The following is a 24275-nucleotide window of genomic DNA, read 5'->3' as shown; positions in this document are numbered from 1 at the left end:
ATTCTGCAAAACAATATGTCCTGCTTTTTTGTGATGCTCCCTAAGAGTGAAAAGGAAATTATATCAATAAATTAATATTATTATTATTATTATATTGATACCACTCCTTTTCACTCTTAAACTCTTTCTGCTTCCATTAAAATACAATTCTCATATGAAAGTGATTATTAAGAGAAGGAAGTGCATAGGAAAGTACCATTTTATCGATTGAGCTAAAATAAACTGAAAACCCAAGCAGCTATACTTGGGTAGTGTTCGTTTGTGTTGGTAGTTGGTTAGTGTTTGAAAAGCGTTATTCGCATCCACCAAGGTACACACAATGGGTAAATCTCTCTATGGATGTATATTTGCATACAATAAGTATTAACTGCTCATATCAAATGTATACTGTATGTCTTGTATTTCCTTCTTTATTTCATTTGCAAGATCAAAATAAGATAATAGCGTAATTTCTTTTTAAAAAAATAGTTTAAAGTACAGGTATGGGATCTGTTATTTGGAAACCCATTATCCAGAAAGCTGCAAATTCCGGAAAAGCCGCCTCCCATAGGCTCCATATTATGCAAATAATCCACATTTTTTAAAAATGTTCATTTTTCTCTAGTAATAAAACAGTACCTTGTACTATATCCAAAATAAAATATAATTAATCCTTCTTGGAAGCAGAACCAGCCTATTGGGTTTGCTTAATGTTTATATGATTTTATAGTAGACTTAAGTTATGAAGATCCCAATTACAAAAAGATTCATTATCTGGAAATCCCAAGCATTCTGGATAACAGGTCCTATACCGGTACAAGTAGCCAATTGCCTACTCACCTTTGATTATACATCAAAAGGCATATAACATTCAAGAGGCTAAAGCCCGGACTTCTCAGAAAGTTCAGTACCGCTGACATGAATATAACAGCTCACGAGTTTCAATGAAATGGTATTACCTTGTGGTTACGTTAGCACACATATGCGAAGAAAGGGTAGAATATACATTTGGGTTACTATGTACAATAAATACTGATGGCACAGAGAATTCCTGTACTCCAGCTGTATAATATCCCCATTGCCTCTAGGACAAGAGACCCTGCTTCTTTAGTAAATGTGACTTCTGGACTTTGTTGTTTGTTATCAACAATAACAACTCAATGCCAAAACTTCACAATTAAAGGGAAACTGTCATGGGAAAAAACGTTTTTTTCAAAATGAATCAGTTAATAGTGCTGCTCCAGCAGAATTCTGCACTGAAATCCATTTCTCAAAAGAGCTAACAGATTTTTTTATATTCAATTTCCCAGCTGCCCCAAATCATGTGACTTGTGCTCTGATAAACTTCAGTCACTCTTTACTGCTGTACTGCAAGTCGGAGTGATATAACCCCCCTCCCTTTTCCCCCCCAGCAGCCTAACAACAGAACAATGGGAAGGTAACCAGATAGCAGCTCCCTAACACAAGATAACAGCTGCCTGGTAGATCTAAGAACAACACTTAATAGTAAAAACCCATGTCTCACTGAGACACATTCAGTTACATTGAGAAGAAAAAACAGCAGCCTGCCAGAAAGCATTTCTCTCCTAAAGTGCAGGCACAAGTCACATGACATGGGGCAGCTGGGAAATTGACAAAATGTCTAGCCCCATGTCAGATTTCAAAATTGAATATAAATATATTGTTTGCTCTTTTGAGAAATGGATTTCAGTGCAGAATTCTGCTGGAGCAGCACAATTAACTGATTCATTTTGACAAAAAATGTTTTCCCCCATGACAGTATCCCTTTAAGCCAAGTTTGTTGTTCAAAGGAGTCATCTCTACTCAACTTTCAATGGAAGATATTAGCCTGTTAGCTTTTTATATCGCTAACAAGCCAGTGAATTATTTTTCATCATACTGTATAATATAAGAATTTTGGATATGCAGGAATTAATCGGTTTCAGCTGGTAAATTGTATTTCATCAAACAAGTTCTTCCTGTAAAGGATCAAATCCTCTAAAATATATTTTAATCTGCATATAATTTGTATTTCCATAAATGCTATTACCTTGATTTTTCATGTGATGTTATGCATTTGATTTGTACAGAAGTAACACGTATTCTGTTGTTTTACCTTCCTCTGCAGATGTGGTTACAAAAATATGGCTACCTTACACCAACTGACCCCAGAATGTCGGTACTGCGATCTGCAGAAACCATGCAATCCGCTATAGCTGCCATGCAGCAATTTTATGGGATCAATGCTACTGGGAAGATCGACAAAAATACAATTGAGTAAGTTAATGAAATTGCTCTATTACTTTAAAAATTAAGCAGTTACATAGTGCTGTGGCATTGCTGCTTTAACATGACTTAGGCCAAACCCACAGATATATTGTGATTTGACGCTAAAGGGCACAAAATAGGGTTGGCACCTTTCAGTTGCCCGCGATCCGGGCAGGGGGTAGAGCCATGACATCAGAGGGGCGAGTCAGTGACATGAGCAACATCACGGGGTTATCATGTGGCGATCAGCAATTGGCTGATCACCATGTCAATCAAGAGAGATCCTGCCTGGTTTTCCTTATTTGGAAAACAGGGTGAACTGTTTTGACCCAGGCAGCTCTTCTGAAAACCGGGCTGAATGGGTCAAATCCAGACGGGTGGCAAACCTAGCGCAAAACCTAATTCAAAGACCAGGGCAGTATTTATATATAAGCACACAAGGGCCTGTGCCAGGGCTGCAGCTTTTAGGGTGTGGCCTATATAAATGAAAATATTTTTCAAAATAAAAAATCCCACCCAAGTGGTGATGGGTACAGGGCTCATTTTAGCAACATCAAGAACTGACATTTTTACGAAAAGTGACGTCACACGCATCGTGCAAATGACATCATTCCGTATGTTGGCGGGACCTAAATGCAGCCCTGTCAACGACCACTGCAGAAAACAGACAGCACTTTTTTCAACACACTGTTCAGAGAAAGACCTGTGGCAATATTTGCAAAAAATATTTATTGCAAAAAAACATGGAGGATTACTCCTGTTTTTGCACTTTTCATCCTGCCCTGCACATAGTATGTAAGTCCTTTAGTGAAGGCACCAAAAAGTACTTCTTTCAGGCCTTAGTTTATCATCTGCTTGTAATACTGAAATACCCAAGGACTCCCTGCCAGCATCCACCTGTTGATGAGAGTTGTAGTTTAACAAGATATGGAGTGTAAAGGGTAAGGAAAGGTTAAAACTAAGTAAGCCTTATCACAAAGGTCCACCTTAATATACCAGTAAAACCTCAAAGTAGTGCTACTCTTGAGTCCTCTGTCAAAAGAAACACAGCATTTCTTTCCTTCTGTTGTGTACACATGGGCTTCTGTATCAGACTTTCTGCCTTTAGCTTAAACTTCCTTGCCCCGGGCATGAACATGCTCAGTTTGCTCCTCTTCTCCCCCTCCATTCTCTTCTGTAATTCGAGCCCAGAGCTATAAGTGAGCAGGGAGAGACTCAGGCAGGAAGTGATGTCACACCAAGCTAATACTGCAGCTGCTATCCTAAACAAACAGAGAGCTTCTAGAGCTTTTTACTCAGGTATTGTAAAACATTTTTAAAGAATAAATATAGTGTTATAACTTTCACTATTGCAGCTCATCTATTGCCAATAAAATGCCTCCGTATCTTTCCTTCTCTTTTAAGATAAATATCTCTGGAACTTCTTTACTTAACCGTTTATGGCCAGAGCTTCATCACTCCAAATCTGTATTTTAACATTTAAGATCCTGAAAAAAGTTTGGCACTTTTTACTTTTCACAGAAATAAAATCTACTCTTTTACCCTGATAAGTCAACTACTGTTTTCTCTCTTTCTTCTCAGAGACTTTGACAAATGGTCCCCCTTCTTGCTTACCAAAAGCAATGTTGTGTTCCTAATATAGACAAATAAATCAGGATCTTTCCGCCTCATTTATCAAAGCCAGCAAACTATTCAAAGTCGAGGGAAATAAATGTTGAAAAATATACTTATTGAAAAATAGCTGATATTAGAAAATCCTAATTCTGTCCAATCCAAAATGGTTCAGTACTGCATTAAGAGGTGGCTGATCATTTATTAAACAGAGGAGGAAAAGATTGCTGGGATAAAGAGATTACACCAGCAGGAGGAATCTAGAGAGGCTTTTAATATAATCCTCTGTGAAGAAGTCCAACCTGGCAAACAATAAAGCAATAAAAAAAACATCACTAAAGGATTAACACTGGGTGGCATGTAAAGCAAAATAGACCCAATTGTTACTTTTCCGAAATTGCAGAATTAACCTTTATCATTAAACCTATGCACATTAATAAGCATTAGCTGTGACTCTAAAGACAAGCTGGCGTTGTCAGGGGGAAGAAGAACCAGACTACAATCACTATAACATTTTGTTATTTTATTAAATATTAATAGCTGAATGTATACTGACTTTCCTCCTGTTTAGTTCCTCCCTAGCTTCTATGTTACTTTCATGTGATTTTAACCTTGCCCTAGCTGCCATTGTCTCAGGCTGTCTCTCCAAAGTTTCCTTATTATTCTTCATAGCCCTTCTGTTGTTTCAATCATCGCATAACACTGTGCCAGCATGAGTACATCTCCATACCAGCATGATTCTTCAGGTAAATGTATATAAAATAAAAGAGATCTGACAGAACTGGAACTAGAGAACTGATATAGGGAGAAGTCATGGACTTAAAGGGATGCTGTCATGGGGAAAAAAAAATTTCAAAATGAATCAGTTAATAGTGCTGCTCCAGCAGAATTCTGCACTGAAATCCATTTCTCAAAAGAGCAAACAGATTTTTTTATATTCAATTTTGAAATCTGACATGGGGCTAGACATATTATCATTTTCCCAGCTGCCCCAAGTCATGTGACTTGTGCTCTGATAAACTTCAATCACTCTTTACTGCTGTCCTGCAAGTCGGAGTGATATCACCCCCCTCCCTTTTCCCCCCAGCAGCCAAACAACAGAACAATGGGAAGGTAACCAGATAACAGCTCCCTAACACAAGATAACAGCTGCCTGGTAGATCTAAGAACAGCACTCAATAGTAAAAACCCATGTCCCACTGAGACACATTCAGTTACATTGAGAAGGAAAAACAGCAGCCTGCCAGAAAGCATCTCTCTCCTAAAGTGCAGGCACAAGTCACATGACATGGGGCAGCTGGGAAATTGATAAAATGTCTAGCCCCATGTCAGATTTCAAAATTGAATATAAAAAAATCTCTTTGCTCTTTTGAGAAATAGATTCCAGTGCAGAATTGTGCTGGAGCAGCACTATTAACTGGGTCATTTTGAAAAAAAAAAATTTTCCCCATGACAGTATCCTTTTAAGGCCTCCATACACGGGCCGATAAAAGCTGCCGACAGACAGAGTCGGCAGCTTATTGGCCCGTTTGTGGGGCCATCCGACAGGTTCTCCCAATCGATATCTTGCCGAAAGTCGGCCAGATCTCGATCGGACAGGGATCTGATGTTTATAACAAAGTTGGAATAAAAATGACCTTTTAACCTATACGAATGAAAACGGAATGCTCGTCTATTCTTGAAAATTGATCGTGACTCACCTACAGCTACGGGCTTGGGGCAATGCACCCGAGCCACCCGTTGGATCTGGTGATTTCCTTTGGACGATTTACCCTTAATACTGTTTAAGACACTGTGAACTTAGGAGCAGGACCTGCCAATATATGTGTTAATGGGCACTTAGTAGCAATAGTCTTTTTGCACACTGAATCACTGAATCTTAGTGCCCATTTAAGTGGTATTTGCCAAAAAATACTCATAGTGTTTGGTACCAAAATTAGTAGATATTTTGTGTATATCAACTTTCATAACCAAATTTTGTAAAATGGACATGGTAATTAGGGGGTGTGGTCGTAAAATGAGGTTGGCTAGAAAAAAATTTGTCGCGCTGCGCATGGTACAAGTTTTTGTCCCTTCATTTTTTCAAATGTTGGGAGGTATGATTTAAATGAGCACTAATGATGAAACAAAACTTGTCAATGCTTGAAAGAGCAGGGTGTAACATTCTCCGATATAAATGCAAATCTTTCTATCCCCCCGATGGAACTTAAGATAGATTACATTTCCAAGTACTATTTTTCAGTTTCCAGGGGAAGCAATTTTCTTTTGCATGCTTCACTTGCCACTTAAGCTCCCTGCCACCTGTCTGGTTTTGAAAAGTCAATTTTTTGAGAAGTCTTGTCAGATTTTCAGTTGCTCAGGAAAGCAGAAGTCCATGGCACAGCAGTGAGCGGTTCTGTCCTTAATTGCCCCCCCCCCGGTGCTGCCCGTTGTCTCAATGCAGTCTTATACGTGTTCTTTACTGCATCAACATTATATACTGTGACTGATCCTAATATATGTGTTTTTACTTAAAGGGATAAATACTATAATCCTCTAGATGTCTGTTCATAAATATCCAACTTCTTTATTTCAATTCAGTATTGGGTATTAAAGTAACAAACACTTTACCAAAAAAAAAAACCCTATCCCCACCCCAAGTAGACCCCCCCTCCCTCCTCCCCCAAGCATAACTGCCACCCCCCCCGGGAAGTGCCCCTAACTTTTTACTTACCCTCGTCACAGCATCGGAGTTCACCGCAGCCATCTTCGGGGTCTTCGTGTTTTTTTCCTGTGCTTCGGCAATTTCCATCCATTTTCGCGCAGTTGTCGCAAACCGGTAAATTGCCGGTAAATTGCTCCGACTGTGCATGCGCTGCTTCGCCAATCTCAGTCTCAGCTTACCGAAGATCCGGAAGATGGCTGCGGTGAACTCCAATGCTGTGAGGCTGCACCGAGGGGTAAGTAAAAAGTTAGGGGCATTACCCCGGGGGCAGCTAGGCTGGGGGGAGGGGCATCTACGTGGGGTGGGGGTAGGGGTTTTTTTTGGTAAAGGGTTTGTTTCTCCTTTAAGTAGGTAATAAAGATAGGATGGACATATAGATCCCATTCTAAATAGTGCCCCTATTTTGGCCTCTGGGTGGAAGTTGTAATGATAAAAATATGCCTCCCAGACATGTTAACTAACACTTATTTTTCACCCTGATATTCGCCCCCCACCTTTGGTTGGAATTGTCACCTAAATTTTACTTACCTACTGCCAGTGAAAAGCTTTGAAATGCACCAGAAATCCTCAGGAACAGGCTGAGCTGGAAGCATGGTTGGGCCCTGCCGACCCAGGTCTGTGCCAGCTGTGAATTGTGGGTACTGCACTATCACCCACCACCACCGATTATGGCCAAAAAGAGAAAGGAAAAAGGTATATTGTGTGGGCATGCACATTTAGGTGGAGGGTGGCGCTGGGATTGCCGTACGGAAAATGTAGCATCTAGGGTGGAAGGCCCTGAGATGGCATCCTTGGTGGGCCCTGCACACGAAGTTGGACACTGATGGTTGAGGTGTATCCTTATTAGAATGGGGGGTGCTTATTGGTGTAACAGGTCTGGTTTTGGTGGATCGGAGGTATAGCAAAAATGTGTGAGCTATAATGCATTGGCATCTCTGTTATCTATCTACGTTGATTATTTAGATGATGCAGGTATGGGATCCATTAACCGGAAACCCGTTATCCAGAAAGCTCTGAAGCAAAACCAGCCTATTGGGTTTATTTAATACTTACTACTACCCTAGTAGACGTAAGGTATGAAGATCCAAATTACGGAAAGATTCGTTATCTGGAAAACGCCAGGTCACAAGCATTCCGGATAACAGGCCCCATACCTGTACTTTTGTTATATGTTTAAAGGAAAACTATACCCCCCAAACAATGTAGGTCTCTATTAAAAGATACTGAGTAAAACAACTCATGTGTAAAACCCTGCTTCATGTAAATGAACCATTATCATAATAATATACTTTTTTAGTAGTATGTGCCATTGGGTAATCATAAATAGAAAATTGCCATTTTAAAAAATAAGGGCCGCCCCCTGAGATCGTACGATTCACTGTGCACACATACAAACCACATGTAAGGTCACATGAGCCAATTAACAGACCGAGTTCTGCCTTTTGCTTCCTCACTTCTTCCTGTTCCAGTTAGTGTTGTAGTATTTCTGGTCAGGTGATCTCTGAGGCAGCACAGATAGAGTCACGAAATGGTGGTTCAAGGCAAGAGATGTAAAAGGGCAATATTTATGTAAATATATATTCCAGTTTGGTAAGATTCTTTAATATGTCATTCAATTTGATATAAACTATCTGTTGCTTAAGTATTCATTTTGGGGGTATAGTTTTCCTTTAATGTAAAAAAATACTAACTACTTACCAACAAGGTTAGGGGCTCCTAAAAAATGTTGGTACAGGTATGGGATCTGTTATCCGGAAACCTGTTATCCAGAAAGCTCCGAATTACGGAAAGGCCTTCTCCTATAGACTCCATTATTATCAAATAATCCAAATTCTGGAAAATGATTTCCTTTTTCTCTGTAATAATAAAACAGTAACTTTTACTCAATCCCAACTAAGATATCATTAATCCTTATTGGAAGCAATACCAGCCTGTTGGGTTTATTTAATGTTTATGCAATTTTCTAGTAGAATTAAGGTATAAAAATCCAAATTATGAAAAGATCCATTATCCGGAATACCCCAGGTCCCAAGCATTCTGGATAACAGATACATGTATCACTTTCAGTGTCTGATCGCTGGGTTGAGAACAGCCTTGAGTTGAGCTCTTCCTTCCGCTCTCCCCACCATCGACCTTCCCGTTCCTGCCACACACCTGCCCCATCACCTTTTGTGATGTCAGAAATGGGCGGGTCAGACAGGGGCCTATAAATAGAGCTGCCGCACAGGGTCAGGTAGGGTTCAGGTTGGGAAAGGGGTCGGGTTGGGTTCTATTTCACTTGACTTGTACATCATTAGTCTATAGCCAAAAGATCAAGTCAAGATGTTCCATTTCACGAATGTGCCATTTCATGGCAATGTTTGGCTACCACTGTTCAGTTTATTTATTTCGTTTTTTAAAAAAAACATTGATATTTCCAGGTGAATTCATTCTAAAAATTATCGGTTAAAAATAAGGGCAGTCGGTATTTATGCATTGGTATGTATTGGGACATTATCTTGCTCTAGAAAGTATATATTTTTGTAAACATGACCCAAAAGTAATATATGTTGTTTCTATTTACTGAGCCGTTCTAATGAAAAGTAATAGTTCTGTGTTTTTGTTTAATTCCTTTGCCTCTTCCCTCTGATGTAGTGAAATTACATTGAGGTGAGACATTTCTTACTACACTTTATGCTGAAATAAAATGACACCTGCATTACTGTACAACCATGACGCATAGTATGTCTGGATTCATGTATCACACGGCTCATGTGGCAAACCATGATACAACATGTCACAGCTTTCCTGTACAGTACGATTACAATGCAGTGACATGGTGGGACTTGGTGAGCCATCTGCCTTTTGTCTGAATAAAGTTTACTCCATCTGTATTTGCGTGATTGCTGATATGCACAGTACAGTTATGGGATCTGTTATCCAGAATGCTCCGAATTATAGAAATGCCATTTCCCATAGACTCCATTTTATCCAAACAATTCAAATTTTTACAAATTATTTCCTTTTTCTCTATTATAAAGCAGTACTTTGTATTTTATCCAAACTAAGATAAAATTAATCCATACTGGAAGCAAAACCATCCTATTGGGTTTATTTAATGTTTAAATTATTTTCTAGTACACTTATGGTATGAATTACAGAAAGATCCATTATCCAGAAAAACCCCAGGTCCCAAGCATTCTGCATAACAGGTCCAATACATATACAGTATATTAGTAATGTATAAACTAGTGATTCTTAACCTGTGGGCCATGCTCTGTACTTTGGGTCTCCACAATTCTCACAAATAATGTGAATTTGTTTCCCTCTAATTTAACATAATGATTAAAACAGGGTAAATAAGTGGTTCTAAACCAATTTTGGGTCATGCGGCTGATTCTAGAACGTAAAATGGGGGTTATTTATCAAAGTCCGAATTTATCTCAATATTTTCTGACAAAAACTCAGACCAAATCCGCATGGGTTTTTGGGCTTATACACTTTCCCGAAAATTTTGTTTGCAGGAAAAATTCTGAACAAATAGATTTTCACGTTTTTTTTTAGATTTTTCACCCGAAAACTCAGAATTTTGCCCAAAAACCCAGCTCACATCAAAAAATCATTGGGACTTCTACCATTGACTTATATGCAACCTCGACAGGTCTGAGATTTTCAAATTCGGACTTTTCCATCCTTGGGGTTTAATAAATTCCGAAAAATTCGTTATTCTTTTAAAAGTCTGATTTTATAAAAAAAAAAAAAAAAATCACAAATTTTTTGTGATTTTTGCATTTCTAGTAAATAACCCCCAATATGTGTACCCTGGCTAAACAAAATTGTTAAGAACCACTGGTATAATGGCTTCAAATAGCCTTCTATTTGGTGTACATATTATGAGAGACCATCCAGAATTATTTCTGTTACCATATTCATCAGCATTAAACCAAACAGGCATCTGAAATTGATGGACTTCATGTTTGTGGAGGTTACAATGCAATCAGTGCCTAAATAATAGTTGTCCATCATAAACGCCTTCAGTAGTTGTTGATTTACTTACTAGGAGTTTTAGGTCAACAACTACGGGAGGGGCAGCAGCATACATTCCAGTACCAAGCATTGCATTTTATCATAGCTATTCCTTAATTAATCATATCATGGTAAATTAATACCAAATATTTAAACAGCAGGGATTTCTCCTGTTGAAGGGATGTTTATCATATGGGTCGGCCCAAATATTCTCCATGATGATTTAGCTTGGTCTCCATGATCTTCCTAAATCTTGTTAATTTTCTCCCTATTTAACATAATAATTAAAATAGGTTGAATAAGTAGTTCAAACCCAATTTTTGGTTCCTAAAGCTGATTCTACAACAGTTATCTCCCCTAAGAAAAACGATTGGGAACCACTGACCTTTAGGGAACTATGGTGAATCTGTAATAAAAGTTGCAAAGTTTGATACTGGCTAGTCACCTATAGCAACCATTCATCAAATACCATTCACCTATCACCTGTTCAAGATCAAACATTTTATTGGATGTTATGAGCTGCTACACATGGGCAAACGTTTGCCTTTATTAAATTCACTGTTCCTTTTAGAGAATGGTTTGCTAAAATATAGAGGTGCAAAATTAGCCTTTATATTAAAATGTATTTCCTTTTCCTTGACACTGTGATTCTGTTTTTGTTAGGCTTGTTAGATGCCTGGAATTCCTGTTAGACAAAGAGCAGATTTAGTGATATGATCCTTATCAGTTTATTGAATCTTAGAGTGTCTGGCCAGGTTTATTCTCTGTTCAAAATTTACTTTACAATTTGGCTGCTAGAGATCCAGCCTTCAAAGTATTTATCACCCATAACTAGTGACCATGAGTTTAAAAGCCATAGCCTAGAGCTCTGTTATATATGTTAATCTTATGATGCGCCATTGCTTATGTTTATCTTACATGATTACATAATTAAACTATATCACAGTTATTACTTGTAGTGATTGTGCATATACAACTTATTGTGATAGTCTCTTTAATTATATAAATCAAACATTTGTGATTCTGGAAGGAATAAGGCCAGGTAACATGTCTGATAGAATGTTGCTTGATTTATTTACTGGGTATTTCTTTTTTAGAAACTGCAATTTAGTATCTTACTAGGCAAATTTTGGATTTCAGAGACCAACTAAACACAAAAAAGTGTTCAATAAACTAATAGATCAAGCTCATTTATAGTTGTCGAGAGGGACAATTTTATACAATAGATTAATAAAACATTCTAACTGTGTGATTTTATGCTTTAGTTGGATGAAAAGACCTCGGTGTGGAGTTCGTGATCAAGCAGGACCTATTTCCAGATTTAATGTCCGGAGAAAACGATATGCCTTAACGGGACAGAAGTGGCATCACAAACATATCACCTACAGGTAAACAAAATATACTGCTGCGCTTCTTAGGCATGGGGATTATGAAGCAGTCTTTTATATGAGCAGTTAACCAAAGTTATATTGATGATTTTTTTCTTGCGTCAATACACTATACATGCTAAAGCTATCATTTCCATCATCAAAAAGCTTAGTTTTGCAACATTTTTTTTTTTGTCCTATTTAGTTACATGCTATATGGAAGGATTAAGCAGTGAACAAATATTAATGAGCAAGGCAATAAAGATGAAGGAAACGCTTAGAACTGCATTTGTTGAAAACTTTGACCAATATCTGTAGAGGTCAGGAGAGAAAGTTGTCAAACTAAATCCAGTTTTGGGGGATATTTGTGGTTTCTGGGTCAGCAATAAGCCACCATACCAGAGGTTATGAAGTTGTTGATGATTCAAGATATTTATAGCTCAGATTGCCTGTGAACAATTTCAGTTTTCACTTGCAGAGAAACAAACCTGGTTAGGATGAGATGGGCTAAAAAGGCTTTATGGGATGAGACATGCAAATCACTCCTTTATATCCCTATGGCCAGCTATGCATCCAGAACTGCTGCATTTATAGCACAAATACAGCCTAATAGTTCAGAGCCATAAATCCAAACTTGCAAAAGAGTGATTTGCATGTCTCCATGTCTGGGGCATTTTGTTAAAAAATGTGGTGTCTCCTGTAGGGATGCGCCGAATCCACTATTTTGGATTCGGCCGAGTCCTTCGCGAAAGGTTCGGCCTGGAAACCGAACCGAATCAGAACCCTAATTTGCATATGCAAATTAGGGGTGGGAAGGGGAAATATTTTTTACTTCCTTGTTTTGTCACGCGATTTCCCTCCCCACCCCTAATTTACATATGCAAATTAGGATTCGTTTCGGCCAGGCAGAAGGATTTGCCCGAATCTGAATCCTGCTGAAAAAGGCAGAATCCTGGCCGAATCCAGAACTGAATCCTGGATTCAGTGCATCCCTAGTCTACTGACACCTCCCATCACGCTCAACTGGAATCACCTGAAAGTGCCAGTGCTGATACAATAATATTAAACATAACTGGAGGTGCCCTTGGGGCAATTTTTACTGCATATTTTTACAATATTACTCATGGTTCTGTATACTTTCTGTATAGAGAATATTTCTATTTCAGTAAGGGTTGTATCCGGGCACATTTAGAGGAAAAGGGAAAGAAAAACAGGCCCATAATCAAATGCCGACCGTGGCTGTCAATAAAATTACATTTATATCAATTATTTGGATATAATTAGTAAAAAAAACCTCAATCCATCATAAGCTGTCACTGATTTTAAAATGTCCACTTGTCCGTTATGAGGAAAGAAGCAGACAATAAAAAATGTTATGTTCTTTAGGAATAGTAATTCTTATGAAACCCGGGATGTGCTGGGATTGTTTCCTTCTGCTTTTTGACACTTTTATCATTTTGCCAGTGCGTGAAGACTAAATGTGGCAATAAATTATATTTTCCTTGTTAATTTGTGTTTCAGATTTTATTATGGATGCCTCATATACAATGTGCATCAGAAGTGCATTCTACTGGAGTTTTGCTATCCTACATTTAAAATTGTTGCCTGTTTGACAGATAGATATAGCCAGAGATATCTAGTATAAGTAATTCTAGAGCTGAGTAATCATTGAAGACGTTTCACTAATCATCCGAGCAGCTTCTTCAGTAGTGAAATGTCTTCAATCATTACTCAGCATGTCCAGTTGCTCTAGAATTACTTATACTAGATATACCATGGCCTGGATAAATGAGAATCTTCATAGTCATAGAAAGAAATAGATAGATAGATAGATAGATAGATAAAATGATATATTAGTATAAACACGTTTTAATGGAGATTTAATCTATACAAAAATAAAATAGAGCTTCTAGATCTGTTATCCAGATATAGCTGAAATAGGGTGACGACTTCTTTTCTGACTGCTTTTGCTATGTAATAATAAAGAGCTTGTACTTAATGACTGTAATTAACGTTTTGTATTTGAAACTTCACCTTAAAGTTAATGCAAGGTAGACAGGGATATTATAAGACAATGTGACTCTTTTTATTCTAGTGCACCTTTGTCCTCCAGCCATGTAGTTTGGAATTTACGTTGCTATCTGTGTTTTAGGGTCCCTTTGACTTTCCTTTTAAAGCAAACATAGTACAGTAATACCTCTAGCGTTGGTGTGTAAGAGCCAATTTTAAATGAACCAAACACAACCATGTATATGTTTAGCTTGACCAGAGTGTATCATTTGGCATTAAATTAAAGAATGAGGAGAGCACTTCTCAATACCAAAAAACGCTGTGGTTGTGTTTATTTAGGGCTACTAAACGACATGTTTCGGGTCATTACATACCCTTTCTCAAGTGTCATTTGGCATTTGGCCGAAAGGGAACTTTAGTACTGACCACAGTCGATATTTTGGGGACCTAAAGAGACAGTTTCATTATGGGCTGGGAGTGACACAATCCTTCTACAGAGTGCAATGAGACCATTGAAGGGTCAAACCCAAAAGCCATGTAGGAGTATCCTATGTGGTCAGTGTTATTGGGTTGGGGACAGATTATGGGTACTTTTCATCAAAACAAACTCAATTGCCCTACTCTCCTAGTAATACTGCCATATTCCTATCAAGGAATGTGTCAGTATCTCTTTAACTGAAATATGCATGAATTTCAATACTTTAGGCATTTTGAGGGGAAAAAATCCCTGTATGTTAGAGGTAGATGGCAATTTTGATTTAAGCAGATTAAAGTCCTGAGATCGATGCTAACTCCTGTACAACATGAGCGTGCAATGTTATTACTAATTTATATATTGCATTTATGTTGCAATACACTGTCACACAAAGGGGGTGATTTATAGTTAACCTTTTATAATGCAAGCAAGATTATTATCTGGTACTTAATTTAGTAACAGTGATGCATTACATCCCTACTTGATTCAACAGCGTTTAGAGGCAATCGATTCTTAGTTATGGCATGCTAGGTAATCTTCCATTTTATATGTTAACAGTAATGAAATACTACTGATTCTATTAGGGCAAGTTAGTACAACTCCCTGTGTATAAGGGCCCAAACGCACATAGCTAAATGCATGAAATCCCATGTATTCCACACATACATTTTCATATTTCAACATTCATTTTTATCATACAACTTTTTGTGGGTTCAATCATATTTTTCTATTATGTTGTATAAATATATCATGTTGCTAAACTCCGTATGTGCAACCTGATGAATTACGGTGCACTCAAACTGGTATCTCAAGCTTGCGTTAAACACGTGAAATATGAACATAGATGCCCATGAGTATTAGCACTTACTTTTTACAGATTACTAATTAAAATCCAGTCAAGTTTATATAATATATAAATATTTACCTGCCCGAATAAATAAAACACCAGAGTTAAGGTCCTGGTTCAATTTAATGATAAAATCTTTTTGTATCAAGAGAAAACTCCGTCGCTGTGCTTTGGGGAAATCTGGAAATGAATGGTATCCATAGTCTTTATCATTTAATACAGTCTGAACATGAATATTGGTAATTAGTTTATTTGCTCATTACATCATTTACTGGTCATTTGTGTCCCGCAGAAGGGTGCACTGCCATACTGGAACTTTTCATTCCCATCTGGAAAGTGGAGGAAGGGGATCAATGAGAATAATTGTTATTTAGTGATTTTTACTCAGATCTCACAGGACAACCATACCAGGTAACTGAATATTCTACCTGTATTGTGTCAATAGATCCCTTCACAGTGAGAAACAATCACTTTGCACTCAGCTATTTGTGTGGATAGGATGGATGGCTCGTCTGATCCATCTAATTGTTTTACTAGTATGGTTTTGCTCTCGAAGGGCAGTTCTGCTTGCTCACAGCCTTGCTAGATATTCCAAAATAGAATATTAAGAATTACATATCTGCCTCAACTGTAGCTGATGATGATGTCTTTCCATCAGGAATGTGTGACAGCAGTGTCTTAGCCACTGTTCCTCAAGAGACACCAGCGACTAAAAATTATTCATCGCTGTAGCTCCTGGCTAATGTATCATTCAAGTCATCCATCTCTCAGTCACTCAATGCTCTTCAGGTAGCCAGTGGGTCATTTTATAAATATATAATCCTAAGGAGGATATAATAATGTTTACTTATACCGATGGCACAAGGTCTAGTTGTAAAAGACACATTAATAGAGAAGGAGTGGCCATATCGCAATAGGCAATTAAATAGCTCAGGACCCATCCTTCCTTTAAAGCAGTTGTACATTTAATATGCATACTTTATTGCGTTCCTATTACCAATGCCAAATTAATATGTAAACGCTGTATACATGGCTATCTGCTCCCTGTGTAGCTGCTCTTGTGCCTGCCAATGTCTGAGCAACCTCCTACACATAGTTGAGAATGCTACAGGCTGTATCAGATGTGGAACAGCTGCCATGTGCCGATGAGCTTTCAAACAACCGTGGCATTAAAAGATATATGGTTTGATTTATTCAACAAGTGGACAATCACAATGAACCTTCTAAAACAAAAGTAGTTACATCCCATTGTGCCTGCCCAATATGATCCTGAAATTTAAATAGTAAGTGTAAGAAGGGGTTGGATGGATTTTTAGCAAGTGAAGGACTACAGGGTTATGGAAGATAGCTCATAGTACAAGTTGATCCAGGGACTAGTCCGATAGCCATCCTGGTGTCCAGAAGGATGTTTTTTACCCCTCTGATGCAAATTGGAGAGGCTTCAAATGTTTTTTTTTCCTTCCTCTGGATCAGCCAACAGTTAGGCAGGTTATATAGAGACTTACAGTTGACCCTGATGGACATGTGTCTTTCAACCTAACTTACTATGTTATGGACACCTCAACTGTTGATCCAGTAGGTGACATTAACAACCAAGGGCTTTGTTGACACATTGGCACAGTTGCCCATAAATGCCGTCTTTACATATTTGGCTCCTTATACCAGGGCATTCTCACTCCAGAAGCAAAGCAGCACAACCCTATGCTAACAGTATAAACCATTAGCATCTCCGCAATTTATTATGACACACTGAGACCACAACAAGACCACCACTATTGATCTGAACACATATTGTAAAAGTATCTATTCCCAAGACAGCCAAATACATAGACCACATATCAACAAACTTTTTATGGCCTTATAGCATTGACAATAAAAGCTGTTTTATACTGTTTATAAAGTGTTATGCCTTTAAGGGTAAGGCCACACTAGGCGATAGCGCAGCGATTTGACTCGCGGCGACTTTTCGCCGCGACTTTTAATCTGCAATCGCTGGGGAAACTTTTGCGCTGGCGTCTATGGGGAATCGCGAGCGTAAAAACACACGCGGCGATCTTTTTTCTATTGTCGCTCGAAATCGCCTCGCTAGGCGATTTCGAGCGACAATAGAAAAAAGATCGCCGCGTGTGTTTTTACGCTGGCGATTTGTCGCGATTCCCCATAGACGCCAGCGCCAAAGTTTCCCCAGCGATTGCGGATTAAAAGTCGCGGCGAAAAGTCGCCGCGAGTCAAATCGCGGCGCTATCGCCTAGTGTGCCCTTAGCCTAAAAACTTGAACTCTGCATAGAAATATACACGGATAAATAGGTTTGCTATGTTTTATGTGTCATTGTAATAAATGCAGTTTGTACACATCAAGATAAAAAAAAACAAACTACTAGGTCCAAGTCAGTATTCAGTTCAATGGGTTGTAAACTACTTAATTTAAAAATCCAATAGCTCTCATGCTGTTGCAACCTTCAAAAGTAATCACCTCCCCTACAATTCACTGATATTTGTTCTAGACCAAGAAACAATGTCCTTATATGATACTCTTGGTAATTCTCTGCACAATGTTTAGGTAAAGAAGGCTTTTTAACGTTATTTTTGCATAATTGGTATCAAACTACAGGTATGGGATCCGTTATCCAGAAATCCATTTTATCCAAATAATCCAAATGTTTAAAATGCTTTCCTTTTTCTCTGTAATAATAAAACCGCACCTTGTACTTGATACGAACATATAATTAATCCTTATGGAAGCAAAAACAGCCTATTGGGTTTATTTAATGTTTATATAATTTTCTAGTAGATTTAAGGTATGAAGATCTAAATTATGGAAAGATCTGTTATCCGGAAAACCCCAGGTCCCAAGCATTCTTGATAACAGGTCCTATACCTGTATTAGAAAAAAAAACAATAGTATTTATGATCATGATGTTTTTTTTTTTTCTATCCAAAATCATGTGGGAGAAAAGATTCTTTAAATATCATGTTGGGAGTGGATTTTCAAAAATGTCGTAGTTTGGTTATTCCGACTAGGATGAGCTATTTACCTGTACTTCCCAAAATAAATGGTTTTGTGGGGTTATCCTACTTTTAGGGGCTTTTTTATGTTGCAATGTTTTGAATCCAACTAAAGGTTTACATTTACGAAAATAAAGGTATTAAGGACATATTATGGAATTAATGATGTATTTAAGCCTTGCAAACTGAAGAATGCTTATTTTTGGCTAGGTGCTTTAAAAAAAAAAAAAAAAGTGTAGTGCCTCTATAAAAAAGTGTAATCCGGATGAAGCCCAAGTGGAAAGCTAATAGTAAGGGGTGGGACCAGTGGTGTAACTATAGAGGGGTCAAACATGTGGTAGACCTATGATTTTTGGTGTGTGTTTCACAGGTCACTTTAAGGGTAGGACTACACAGACGTTTCCGGCACTCTTCGTCTGCATCATGTCGCGTCGGATCAATGCTGCGACTTCATCCGACATTTCTATCTCTTACCTTATTTCCGTCGCATGCAATTTGTTGCCGGCGTTTTGTCGCAGCACATCGGATTGCGCCAAAAACGTCTGTGTAGTCCTACCCTTATACTTGAATCTATACTGAATAGAGATGTCGCGAACTGTTCGCCGGCGAACTTGTTCGCGCGAACATCGGGTGTTCGCGCTCGCCGGAAGTTCGCGAACGTCGCGCGACGTTCGCCATTTTGGGTTCGCCATTGTTGGCGCTTTTTTTTGCCCTCTCACCCCAGACCAGCAGGTACATGGCAGCCAATCAGGAAGCTCTCCCCTGGACCACTCCCCTTCCCTATAAAAACCGAAGCCCTGCAGCGTTTTTTCACTCTGCCTGTGTGTGCTGAAGAGATAGTGTAGGGAGAGAGCTGCTGCCTGTTAGTGATTTCAGGGACAGTTGAAAGTTTGCTGGCTAGTAATCGTTTTGATACTGCTCTGTTATTGGAGGGACAGAAGTCTGCAGGGGTTTGAGGGACATTTAAGCTTAGGTAGCTTTGCTGGCTAGTAATCTACCTTCTACTGCAGTGCTCTGTATGTAGCTGCAGTGGGCAGCTGTCCTGCTTCTGATCTCATCTGCTGACTGCTGCAATAACAGTAGTCCTTGTAAGGACTGCTTTTATTTATTTTTTTGTTGTTTTACTACTACTACTACTACTACTACTATAAGAGCCCAGTGCTATTAGTCTAGCAGTGTTGGGGAGTGGGACTGGTGTGCTAATCTGCTGCTCCTAGTAGTTCAGCAGCACCAACTTTAATTTTTTTTTTTTAATATTCATTTTTTTTTATTTTACTTTTTTTTATTTTACTACCGCTGTAGTAGTGTATAAGTTGACCTTTTAGGCATTATTTGCCCTGTAGGCATTATTTGCACAGTGTTTTCTTCAACCCGCCATCTAGCTGTGTGACCTTGTTCACATTCTGTCTAAATATCCATAATATTACCGTCTCCAGAAAAAACACCGGAGTGACTTTTTTCAAGCAGCCATAATATATTTTACGTAATCCGTATCCACCGCTGTAGTAGTGTATACGTTGACCTTGTAGGCATTATTTGCACAGTGTTTTCTTCAACCCGCCACCTAGCTGTGTGACCTTGTTCACATTCTGTCTAAATATCCATAATATTACCGTCTCCAGAAAAAACACCGGAGTGACTTTTTTCAAGCAGCCATAATATATTTTACGTAATCCGTATCCACCGCTGTAGTAGTGTATACGTTGACCTTGTAGGCATTATTTGCACAGTGTTTTCTTCAACCCGCCATCTAGCTGTGTGACCTTGTTCACATTCTGTCTAAATATCCATAATATTACCGTCTCCAGAAAAAACACCGGAGTGACTTTTTTCAAGCAGCCATAATATATTTTACGTAATCCGTATCCACCGCTGTAGTAGTGTATACGTTGACCTTGTAGGCATTATTTGCACAGTGTTTTCTTCAACCCGCCATCTAGCTGTGTGACCTTGTTCACATTCTGTCTAAATATCCATAATATTACCGTCTCCAGAAAAAACACCGGAGTCACTTTTTTCAAGCAGCATTCATATATTTTACGTAATCCGTATCCACCGCTGTAGTAGTGTATACGTTGGCCTTGTAGGCATTATTTGCACACTGTTTTCTTCAACCCGCCATCGAGCTGTGTGACCTTGTTCCCATTCTGTCTAAATATCCATAATATTACCGTCTCCAGAAAAAACACCGGAGTCACTTTTTTCAAGCAGCATTCATATATTTTACGTAATCCGTATCCACCGCTGTAGTAGTGTATACGTTGGCCTTGTAGGCATTATTTGCACACTGTTTTCTTCAACCCGCCATCGAGCTGTGTGACCTTGTTCCCATTCTGTCTAAATATCCATAATATTACCGTCTCCAGAAAAAACACCGGAGTCACTTTTTTCAAGCAGCATTCATATATTTTACGTAATCCGTATCCACCGCTGTAGTAGTGTATACGTTGGCCTTGTAGGCATTATTTGCACAGTGTTTTCTTCAACCCGCCATCGAGCTGTGTGAGCTTGTTCACATTTTGTCTAAATATTGATAATATTATCGTCTCTAGAAAAACCACTTGAGTTACTTTTTTTCAAGCAGCATTCATATATTTTACGTAATCCGTATCCACCGCTGTAGTAGTGTATACATTGACCTTGTAGGCATTATTTGCACACTGTTTTCTTCAACCCGCCATCGAGCTGTGTGACCTTGTTCCCATTCTGTCTAAATATCCATAATATTACCGTCTCCAGAAAAAACACCGGAGTCACTTTTTTCAAGCAGCATTCATATATTTTACGTAATCCGTATCCACCGCTGTAGTAGTGTATACGTTGGCCTTGTAGGCATTATTTGCAGAGTGTTTTCTTCAACCCGCCATCGAGCTGTGTGAGCTTGTTCACATTTTGTCTAAATATTGATAATATTATCGTCTCTAGAAAAACCACTTGAGTTACTTTTTTTCAAGCAGCATTCATATATTTTACGTAATCCGTATCCACCGCTGTAGTAGTGTATACGTTGACCTTGTAGGCATTATTTGCACACTGTTTTCTTCAACCCGCCATCGAGCTGTGTGACCTTGTTCCCATTCTGTCTAAATATCCATAATATTACCGTCTCCAGAAAAAACACCGGAGTCACTTTTTTCAAGCAGCATTCATATATTTTACGTAATCCGTATCCACCGCTGTAGTAGTGTATACGTTGGCCTTGTAGGCATTATTTGCACACTGTTTTCTTCAACCCGCCATCGAGCTGTGTGACCTTGTTCCCATTCTGTCTAAATATCCATAATATTACCGTCTCCAGAAAAACACCGGAGTCACTTTTTTTCAAGCAGCATTCATATATTTTACGTAATCCGTATCCACCGCTGTAGTAGTGTATACGTTGACCTTGTAGGCATTATTTGCACACTGTTTTCTTCAACCCGCCATCGAGCTGTGTGAGCTTGTTCACATTTTGTCTAAATATTGATAATATTATCGTCTCTAGAAAAACCACTTGAGTTACTTTTTTTCAAGCAGCATTCATATATTTTACGTAATCCGTATCCACCGCTGTAGTAGTGTATACGTTGACCTTGTAGGCATTATTTGCACACTGTTTTCTTCAACCCGCCATCGAGCTGTGTGAGCTTGTTCACATTTTGTCTAAATATTGATAATATTATCGTCTCTAGAAAAACCACTTGAGTTACTTTTTTTCAAGCAGCATTCATATATTTTACGTAATCCGTATCCACCGCTGTAGTAGTGTATACGTTGACCTTGTAGGCATTATTTGCACACTGTTTTCTTCAACCCGCCATCGAGCTGTGTGAGCTTGTTCACATTTTGTCTAAATATTGATAATATTATCGTCTCTAGAAAAACCACTTGAGTTACTTTTTTTCAAGCAGCATTCATATATTTTACGTAATCCGTATCCACCGCTGTAGTAGTGTATACGTTGACCTTGTAGGCATTATTTGCACACTGTTTTCTTCAACCCGCCATCGAGCTGTGTGAGCTTGTTCACATTTTGTCTAAATATTGATAATATTATCGTCTCTAGAAAAACCACTTGAGTTACTTTTTTCAAGCAGCATTCATATATTTTACGTAATCCGTATCCACCGCTGTAGTAGTGTATACGTTGACTTTGTAGGCATTATTTGCACAGTGTTTTCTTCAACCCGCCATCTAGCTGTGTGTATTATCGTTTCCAGAAAAACCAACTGAGTTTTTGTTGTTGTTGTTGTTTTTTTAAAAATAATGCCAGGCAAAGGCAGGCCGCCACGCAGAGGCCGTGCTAGGGGCCGTGCTGCTATGCAATCCTGTGGCCCTAGCAAATTGCCCAGTTTTAAAAAGCCAATGACCCTGAACTCCCAAAATGCTGAAGAGGTAGTTGACTGGCTTACACAGCACACCCCATCCTCTACCGTTTCTAACTTTACCACAACATCCTCCTCATCCTCCACTGCTATGGCCACCCCACGTAACACTTCCTCCACCACCGGTGCCCCTTCTTCACTGGGGTCAGAGGAGTTATTTTCCAATGAGTTTCTTGAACTGAGTAATGCGCAACCATTATTGCCAGAAGAAGATGAAGGAGATGAGGACCTTACACCAGATTTAATTCTGGCAGAGAACACGATAGAGATGGACATAATGAGTGATGAGGAGGAGGTCCCCGCTGCTGCTTCCTTCTGTGATGTGTCAGAAGAAATTGATGCATCTGAGGAGAATGATGATGAGGAGATTGATGTTTTGTGGGTGCCTAGTAGAAGAGAGCAAGAGGAGGGTAGTTCAGATGGAGAGACGGAGAGTCAGAGAGGCAGTAGGAGAATAAGACTTAGAAGAAGCAGGGAGGACAGCCCGCAGGGATCAGCAGGGCAACAACATGTATCGTCACCTGTGTTCAGCCGGCCAACACACCCGCCATTGCCGCCAATACCGCCAACTCCGCCAACTTCTACTGTTACCGCCAGATCGCACACTTCCAAAAAGTCAGCAGTGTGGGATTTTTTTAATGTGTGTGCCTCTGACAAAAGCATTGTAATTTGCAATGAGTGCAGTCAGAAACTGAGCCTTGGTAAGCCCAACAGCCACATAGGTACAACTTCTATGCGAAGGCACATGAGCGGCAAGCACAAAGCACTTTGGGAGCAACACCTCAAAGGCAACAGGCAAACTAAAAGCCACACTCCTTCTGGTCCAGCATCTTACTGCTCTACCTCTGCTCTCCTTGACCCGTCTGAACCACCCTCCACTCCGCCTTCCACCTTGACCACCTGTTCCCATTCCCAGTCATCTGCCACCAGCCAAGTTTCTGTGAAGGCCATGTTTGAGCGTAAGAAGCCAATGTCTGACTGTCACCCCCTTGCCCGGCGTCTGACAGCTGGCTTGTCTGCACTCTTAGCCCGCCAGCTTTTACCATACCAGCTGGTGGACTCTGAGGCCTTCCGCAAATTTGTAGCAATTGGGACACCGCAGTGGAAGGTACCCAGCCGCAATTTTTTTTCTAAAAAGGGAATACCACACCTGTACCAACATGTGCAGAGCCAAGTTACCGCATCTCTGTCACTTAGTGTTGGGCCAAAGGTCCATATGACTACTGACGCATGGTCCTCCAAGCATGGTCAGGGCAGGTATGTCACCTACACTGCCCACTGGGTGAACTTGGTAATGGCTGGGAAGCAGGGAATGGGTAGCTCAACAACAACAGTGGAGTTTGGTGTCACCGCCACGGATTGCACGCGGTTCTGCCACCACCTCTACTCCTCCATCGCTCTCTACCTCGTCTTCTTCTTCTTCTTACTCTGCTGCTGGGTCCTCCTTCTCCTCCTCCACACCTGTGCACCCCCAGCTCCCCCTAGGCTATTCGACGTGCCAGGTACGCCGTTGTCACGCTGTCTTGGGGATGACGTGCCTGGAAAGCAAAAACCATACCGGATCTGTACTCCTGTCATCTCTGCAGTCACAGGCCGATCGGTGGCTGACCCCACACCAACTGCAGATCGGAAAAGTGGT

General features: G+C 39.5%; 1 protein-coding gene across 2 annotated transcripts in view; it reads left to right on the top strand.

The window, feature by feature from the left end:
• The window catches only part of mmp16.S (matrix metallopeptidase 16 S homeolog), a 160071-nt gene that overhangs the window by 63865 nt on the left and 71931 nt on the right, over nt 1–24275 (top strand). The window contains exons 2-4 of one of the 2 annotated variants that reach the window (XM_018223848.2): nt 2108–2256; nt 9197–9211; nt 11833–11955. In XM_018223848.2, coding sequence (XP_018079337.1) covers nt 2108–2256; nt 9197–9211; nt 11833–11955 — 287 coding nt within the window. The remainder of the gene's footprint in view (nt 1–2107; nt 2257–9196; nt 9212–11832; nt 11956–24275) is intronic. The other variant, XM_018223849.2, reaches the window with a different exon arrangement.

The sequence above is a fragment of the Xenopus laevis genome, chromosome 6S (genome assembly GCF_017654675.1).
Source record: "Xenopus laevis strain J_2021 chromosome 6S, Xenopus_laevis_v10.1, whole genome shotgun sequence".
NCBI classification, from domain to species: domain Eukaryota; kingdom Metazoa; phylum Chordata; class Amphibia; order Anura; family Pipidae; genus Xenopus; species Xenopus laevis.
The sequence above is the reverse complement of the archived record's forward strand: the minus strand, read 5'-3'. Positions and strand labels throughout refer to the sequence as shown.